The sequence below is a fragment of the Miscanthus floridulus genome, chromosome 8 (genome assembly GCF_019320115.1).
Source record: "Miscanthus floridulus cultivar M001 chromosome 8, ASM1932011v1, whole genome shotgun sequence".
Classification (NCBI taxonomy): Eukaryota; Viridiplantae; Streptophyta; class Magnoliopsida; order Poales; family Poaceae; genus Miscanthus; species Miscanthus floridulus.
Genome location: NC_089587.1, coordinates 225,292,662 through 225,301,024, shown reverse-complemented (window position 1 = coordinate 225,301,024; position 8,363 = coordinate 225,292,662). Strand labels below are relative to the sequence as shown.

Sequence of the window (8,363 nt, the reverse complement as noted above, 5' to 3'; positions counted from 1 at the left end):
AGATGCATACACTAAAATAAGTTTATATTTATGTGGTATGTGTTGAATTGTATTGTTTGACTCAAGTTCAAAGTTTGTTTGGATTTTGAATTTTCAAGAAAACCCTTATTTTTAGCATTTAAATCCTACCCTGAAAACTCATTTCAAAATCTAAGCATATTTTGGGGTTGAGCCCGAAAGCAAAAGAGTAGACTTGTCAAGTTATACAAAGTTTGTTTTTGGAGTTTTCAAAGTTGTTATGAAAAATTTGAAGTAATTCAAAAAGGCGTAAATCATTAAATATTCCCTATTTAAATTCAAAAGTTTATTTCAAAATATAGACCGAATTAGGGGATGGTTATAAAAGCAAAGTTGTAGAACTTTTGATTTTGAACAACTTTTATTTTTGGAGATTTTTGAGTTGTTATACAAAATCGGGAGTAATTTGGAATTTAAAATGAATGGCAAATCTATAATTAAGGTGAACAGTGGCCGCCGCTCTTGCTACACCGCCGGCGACCTTCGGTTTGCTTCCAGGCGCGGTCGTGGCTGTCTTTGGCGTCATGCTGGCGTGGTGAAGGCCACAGTGCATCTTCCTTTTGCTTCTAAGCCACGCTATTTAGCCTAAGTCGCAGTCGCCGTCGCTCTTTCTTCTCCTCTGCTTTTGCCGTCGCCACCGCCATAACTCCGGCGAGCTCTCACCGTCGCTTTAGCGCACTCCAGCCGCTGCAAAGCTTGTCATAGCTTCGCCTACTACTTGTGCACCCCACCAACCTGCTTTTGTCGCTTATCTTCGCCAAAAACTCGCGGTGCACGCTCTTCTTCCTCGCGGCCGGGAGCGACTCCGTCGAGCACGATTCGTCGTGGCTAGAGCTTCATGGTGCGTCTTTGTCATTGCTGAGCGTACCGTCAGCTTCGCCTTGTGCCGTGATACTTTATCACCGGTTGATTGGTCCTTTTGTCCACTGCAGTCACCGGAGCATCACCATCACCGTCGTTTGCGCCGCCGTGGGTGCGGTACACGTCGACCCACCTCTTCGTTGCTCCTCCAGTCTCGATCTTTGCTCCAACATGTTCGGAGTGAGCTGCTGATACTTCTCGTGCACTTTGTTCAATTGCTACCGGGCTCCTATCGCCGGCATAGCATAGCCGTGCCACCACGTCCGCCATGGCCGGCGTTGTGTTGTGTAGAGCCGTAATCGGTGCGACTTAGGACGTTTGTAGGTGCGCATAGTCGTGGGGAGCACGTTGGTGCATTTGCCTTCGCCGGTAACCTCATCGTCGGCGAGTTATCGTCGGTCAGAGCCGTCGCCGCCGTGGTCAAAGCCTGAGGTTGAAGATGACATGTGGGGTCGGGTTGTCAGTGACTGTGTAGTTCATAAATGGATTTTCTATTTTCAGGAATGAATGAATAGTGTCTATTCTTGTTATTTTTGTGTAGATTTATTTAGAACTCCAAAAATTATGAAAATTTTTGTGTGACTTCTCTGTGATGTATAGTATTTAAGAAAAATATGAAATAATGTTTTTCAGTACTTTTTGAATGTGATGAAAATTACTCAAATAATTAATAAATGGATTTCCATGATTTTTCTAGGCTTATTTAATTATTAAAAAATTATGAAAATTGTTTTGCCACTTAGTTATCATGTAATGAACATTTACAAAAATTTTGAGGTCAATTGGAACAAGTTGATTTATTTCATAATTCTTAATTAAATAATTAATTCATAAAAGCAAATAGTAACTTTTAATGATTTAAGTTTTGATTGAATTTTTGATTGAGTGATGTCCTTGGGTCATTAGTTGGTAATGATCTTTGGCAATGGATGTAAGTAGTACGAAAAAGATTTGGGTAGTTTGACTTGTAAGTGTACCGTGAAGGAAAGTTGTATTCAAATTGTTAATTTTTACATCCATCATCGAGCATCATGTTTCGTATTCCGTATCATGTTAAACATGACATTGTTACTACTTGTAGTGAACGAAGGTGAACACGTGGTAGTTAATCAAGTTGCGGAGGAGGTTAATCTGTCTGTTGAGGTCGGATCGAATACTTGTGAAACGTCGCAGGAACTGGACTTTTCCGTCAACGAAGGCAAGCCTCGGATACATTTAACCCTACCTTATGTTTTACAAATTTTATCACTTTTGCTTTTATATATACTGCATTAAGTGATTAGGAGTCAAGTGGAAACCTAATTGGTGCATTACCAACCTTGTTTTGTTCCATATCTACCTTGTTACCAGTTTTAATTCGTAAATACCTAGTTATGCTTAGTCATGCTTAGTCGGGTGATTACCTATCACCTGAGAATTTTAAATGAATCTTTGGTTACTTATGTTATCATGAGATATGAGCATGTGAAGTAATAAATCTAGACCGGGCGGACTCGGTGTGTGAGAGCCACAAGACATGGAGGTCTTGTGAGCGGCTTCGTTCCACCTGTGTCGATTAAGGTCCGTCCGTTGTTGAATTGCATGAGGTGAGACTTTGTAGTACTAACCACATACTCCGGTAAGCCTTAACTCGGCTATTCTATTATGAGAATGGCTACTCGCGCACTGGGAGTGGAGAGATGGTGAGAGTAGCGTGTACCCACGTGGCCATGAGCTGGAATGGTGGAGTACTATATTCTCGGGTGGCGCGGACCCGTTCTTGTTTTAGAGGATCCGATGGTAGGTTGGTATATGTAGGTCGGGGACCTGCATATGTCGTGTGGTCTGGAATCCCCAGCTGGGTTTATAATCGTTCGAATCGTCGTTGCTCCTCGGTTATGGAGACTCAACTCACTGTTCATCATCGTAGTATTAATAACTAGAACTTGAGGCTGGTTTGAGAAAGTGTTGGATATGAAGTTTCATGATCTCTATACTGATCGTGTTAGCTTTGTATATGATTTTATGAAGTTTTAAATGTCGAATTAAAGAATTTTTATTAAAGAGCTTTTACGCAAAATTACTTTGATTATTGCTAAAGCCATACCTTGAATCCCTGAGCCTGCATTTCTGAGTTTATCAGTTCTTATTTCGGTTAAGTCTTGTTGAGTACTTTTGTACTCAGGGTTCGTTGACCCTTGTTGCAGGTGAGCCTCATGAGCAGATCTATTTTAGATCGTGCTGCATGACTATTGTTCGATCTGACAATGAGAAGTAAATGTGTAGTCCTTGGGCAGGACAGTTTTATTTTGTGTGTTTTGTTTATCTTAATTATGTCACTCCACTACTATTATGGTTTGTAATAATTATCGAACTTAGTTTGTAAGGTTTGAAACAACTGGTTTGTAAACTAAGTTATCGTAAGACTTCCGCTATTTTACTCTGAGGTATATATTTGAATAAATGTTGTAATACTACAATGACTCTGTAATGTGATCCTGCTCGGGAATCGTGGATGATTCAGGTTTTCCCGAGGACACCCGATAGTCTTCTTAAGTTACCTGGAACATATACATAGATGTCAAAAGTCGTTAATAATAACAAATACATATGGGTTCTATAATTTAGAAGGTTCTGCCACAATCGCCCGTCATAGTTCCCCGACAAGGCCAAAGAGGCAGGTGCACGGTACCGCTGGTTGGTAGGGTACTAGAGTACGTACATGCTAGTGAAGAATTGAATAGCCTCCAAATGAGGATTGCCGGGTCTGCAGGGCAAGAAATGAGTCACCCTTGCTGCTGCTTCTCTGTGCCGTAGTCCGCCTTGGCGTAAACAACCGGCGAATTGCCGCATGCAGCAGCATGGCTTTAATAACTGTGCACAGCACGTCTGCACACATGCACGTATGCCTAAGGTATGGTCAGATGAGAGCCCAAATATAAAATTCCGGTTATTACTGTACTTACTTATTAGTGCTCCTTATTTAGGTTTTCTTGCATTCTAGAGTAAAATGGAGATGGAAATGTTAACCACAAAATGTGAAAAATAAGCATGGTAGGGAAAGCAAATCCATTTTTAGTTTTTTTCCCCGATCAATCATAAGTTTCCATGCGTTTTGCTGTTATTACTAATTACTGATGGTAAATTTCTATTTCCCCTTCCCACGTGACCCAACCCAGCTACGTCACTCCACAGCATGCTTTTGATCGACTCTCTTAAGATTTATAATTACTCCTTCCGTCCAACCACGTAGTGCACATTTTCTATAAAAAGAAAAAGAAAATAAAACTTTCCGATTAATAATATAATAATGAAGAACACATAATAAACATCTAGGTTTGGAGATCTCCTCGTTCTAAAACACACCTTACAGTGATGGTTCGAGGTCGCATCAGATATATGGCTGCTGAAATACTCCGTCGGGTCCAAATTGCATGTAACTTTAGATTTGTCTAGCCAAAACTTCTCTGACTTTGTTTGAGTTTTTCTAGAAGTATATTAACATCCCTACATTACAAAATAAATACGTTATTAAGACATTGGTTTTGATGCAACAAATTTGATGTTGTATATGTTAGTGTATTTTGTATATATAATCTTAGTTAAAGTTAGATAAGTTTGACTTAGAATAAAACTAAAATGTTCTGTTATCTGAAACAAAGTGAGTACTCCGTGTCTATTAACCCTTTGTGTTCACAACGTGGTCAATTATAATATCCATCTTCATTTCATTTACTATCATGTTTTTTGCCTTCTTCAAGAAAAGAAATGTGAAACTATACATAAATGAGCAATTTTCGTTCTTTTCGTACCGCATGTTGCTCCGGTATGTTTGGATCTTCAAGCAAAGCTTGCCTTGCCTTACCCAGCGAGGCTGTACAAGAGAGTTGTGCATTTGGCTGTTGAGCTCGCTGCATTAGGATAGGACTTGTGCTGGCAAGAAAAATCCCGGCTATCCTCGGCTAGCCAATTTGACTCGCCCGGCTTGGTAAGGTTAGGCTTGCTCTTGCTGGCAAGGCAAGGCAAAGCTAGCCTCTGAACCAAATGCAGTGGAGGCGGGTAGCCTGGAGGCTGGAGACAGCGAAAGCCCGCCACTGCAAACTCCACCCAGGCCAACAACAACCCGCAGCCCATAAACCCCACCCTAGCCACTCGATACGGGGCCATCCAGCGGCCCAGATCACGCCACTCATGCTCCCCCGCCTGCTCCTCGGGCCCCACCGCCTGCTCCTCGGCGACTCCCTCGCCGCGAGCGCCGCGCCCCTCCCCCGCCGCCGGGCCCTTGCCGGCCGCCGGGCCATGTCCACCTCCGCCTTCGCTTCCGCCTCCGCCGTGCCCGCGCCTGCGCCCGGGCCGAGGCGGCCGCTGCGCGGGGTGGTCTTCGACATGGACGGCACCCTCACGGTGCCCGTCATCGACTTCCCGGCCATGTACCGCGAGGTCCTCGGCGGGGACGCGGCGTACGCCGCGGCGCGCGCCGCGGGCAGAGGCGCCGTCGACATCCTCCACTGCATCGAGGACTGGGCGCCCGACAAGCAGCGCCACGCGTACGAGGTCATCGCGCGCTTCGAGCGGGAGGGGCTCGACCGCCTCCAGATCATGCCCGGTCAGGCGGCCACCACCAGTCCACCCTGCTTGCCTTGCTGCTGCTGCTTCTGGATTCGTAGTTTGTAGCTCGGTGATACTCGGTGTGGTGTGTGACTGCTTGCGATTTGTCCTGGGTATGCAGGGGCTTCGGAGCTATGCGGCTTCCTGGACGCCAAGCAGATCAGGTCAGTCCTTGCTAATTGCTACTCGTACCTGCCTACCTCCAAGTTGTGGCTTAAAGTGCTTCCCTCGTATTGACTCACTGTGTGTGGAATTGCTCCAGTTTTGATATTGGTTTCGCACAGTATTTTTACCTGCTAGTACCAGATGCTTCAGAATCTGATCGTGATACAGATGATCATGAGTGGATGCCAAATGATATATGCATGCCAGATTGGAAATTGGATTGCATAAACTTGACACTAAGAGACATTGCTCTGCAAGGAAAACTTGTACTCACAGTGTACTGCTGACTAAGTTTTCATTCATACTGTCGTACATACTACACATTTGTGATGGCTGTACCATATTCTATATTCTCATCTAAAATTCTTATACACAAGCAGATCGTTATCTGAAAAAATGGTTTACAATCGTGCCACTTCAAAAGATGCCAATAGCAATTCTTAGGCTTATGCTGCTAGTCCAACCATAGAGTCAGAAAGAATTCGACTAGCATCAATGTTGTACTGCTGTCTGTTGAAATGCTGTCTTCACTTTTCTTGTTTATTGCGTGTACCAGAATGGGTACTGTTGCTTGACACAAGCAATCGAGTTCATGCCTATTTTCGAGCTTGTGTGGGTGTCATTTTAAAAGGGAGTTGAGTTTATCTGGCCTAATATGCATGAATAACTGCAATCATTGTTTTCTTTTGTCTGTCAATCATTTGTTGTGTTAGAGACGTATATTCAGCTTTTGATTCCAGGCCTCAACTTTTTGCAGAAGAGGTTTGATCACCCGTAATGTGAAGGACGCAGTCGATTTGTTTCACCAAAGATTTGGTGTAAGTTGCTGCATCACCCTCCTTCTGATTACTAATTTGTCATGCTCATTTGGTTATTTCTGGCTCTCATACCCATGGAGTCTGTTTTTATCATAATGTAGTAACTTTTTCCAGATTATGAGACCATGCCGTATTATTCGTTCTCTCACTGATCTGATTCATTGCTTGTCATTGTCTTGCAATAGTGAAGTGGGACAGATGTACAATTTTTTTAATTGTTATCCATTGCATTTAGTGTGTTTATTCTTTTCTAACTTTGTGTTTGGGATCTTTGCAGATGACGTTCACTCCTGCACTGAGTAGAGAATTTCGCCCCTGTAAGCCAGATCCTGCTCCACTGCTTCACATATGCTCCACTTGGAACATTCCACCACACGAAGTGATCATGGTCGGCGACAGTCTCAAGGATGATGTGAGCATTCTTCATTTGATTACAAGCTGTAGCATATAAAAAGGGTTGCTATATACTCCATTCGTTTTTAGTAGGTGTATTAGGATTTAGTAAAAGCCTTTAGGGCTGTATTTTGACCACCAATTTCTTTTACAATGTATCATCAATCACTACAAAACCAATGTCATATTAACAAATATTTGAATTACGAATCTGTTCATATAACTTTTAGACATTCAGCATGCATATTATTGACAGATTGTTGGTCAAAATTTGTGAAGTTAGACTTTTAAAATCCTAATATGCCTGCTAAAAAAGAGGGAGTTGCACTTGCACATTCTCGTCCATGTTTTCAATCAGCATGATGAAATTACCAGAAATAAATTCCATGCCTTATGTCTACATACGATTTCATCATAACCTTTTTCTTTTTAAAAGTTATCCCTGACTTAAGTTGTCACTTGCATCATAGCTAAACCAACATAAATTGGTCCCATGAAGCTGGTCACATTGCGCTTCACTTACTTGTTTGAAAAATTGTCAGGTTGTTTGTGGAAAGAGGGCAGGAGCTTTTACTTGCTTGCTTGATGAGACGGGGCGATATGGTCCTCATGATTCATTACCTGAGCAAGTGAAACCTGACTTCAAGATGTCCTCTCTAACAGAAGTATTTACTGTGCTGGAGGAGCATTTTGATTTGGCACCAGTGCCTGCTGAGAGTAGAATATGACGGGGAAGTTTTGTTGGACCTCCCTTCTAATGTGAAATTGACTACCCAACCAACACCTTGAATAATGTGGATGATGTTGTTGGCGTTTCAACTTTCAAGTATCAAAAGCCCGGCTAGAGCCTGCAGCCAGAAGGTGATGGCTGTTCCAAATGTGGATTAAATGTCTTCGAATGGCAATGAAGTGATTCGATTTGTTGTAAATCTATTATAGTATGTTGTCCCCGACTAAATGAGCTCGTGTGGTTTAGTGACTGAAATGGCCACAACTATCTGGCAATTCAGGATATAACAATCAAAATTTCCATGGATATCATTCGTTCAATTTGGTTGTCTCAACGTGGGCGTTCTCTTTCACACAGCATTAGTTGCTTAGGTTAGTCTTCTTGGTGATGCAACGAGCATCAGTTGCTTCTGTTTGATTTTTCTGCTGGAAGATATTCCTGCAGCTACTAATTTATAATAGCAGCTTGGAATATTTTGTCTCCTGAATTTTAGCTCCTGAGAACTATGAACATTAATAGTTCAGAATTTGGAGAGATTTCTGACAGGCATCTTTGGGATGAAACGCCAGACGGTCAGAGTATCTTTCCACAGGTAACTATGTTCGCTTGAATTTATCAGCTGTACCGTTTTAGCAAAATAACACTGTTTTTCTCTCACAACAAATTAGCATCAGCATCAGCCGTTTTTCTAGCCAGCCGAACAGGGCCTTGGGTTACCAATCTCTTCATGGACTGTCTCTAAACCGGTTTGGAGGCCAAAACTCTCTGTAGCTCTTTTTGTGGATTAAATG

The 8,363-nt window shown here is 42.5% G+C and overlaps 1 protein-coding gene across 1 annotated transcript; it reads left to right on the top strand.

Annotated features, from left to right (window-relative positions):
- The first annotated feature begins 5,011 nt into the window (after positions 1–5,011).
- LOC136475189 (haloacid dehalogenase-like hydrolase domain-containing protein At2g33255) lies at positions 5,012–7,906 on the top strand. The gene is made up of 5 exons (XM_066472740.1): positions 5,012–5,464; positions 5,588–5,630; positions 6,389–6,449; positions 6,727–6,861; positions 7,385–7,906. The coding sequence occupies exons 1-5, from the start codon at positions 5,050–5,052 to the stop codon at positions 7,568–7,570; spliced, it is 840 nt and encodes a 279-aa protein (XP_066328837.1). The 5' UTR covers positions 5,012–5,049; the 3' UTR covers positions 7,571–7,906.
- Positions 7,907–8,363: the final 457 nt, after the last annotated feature.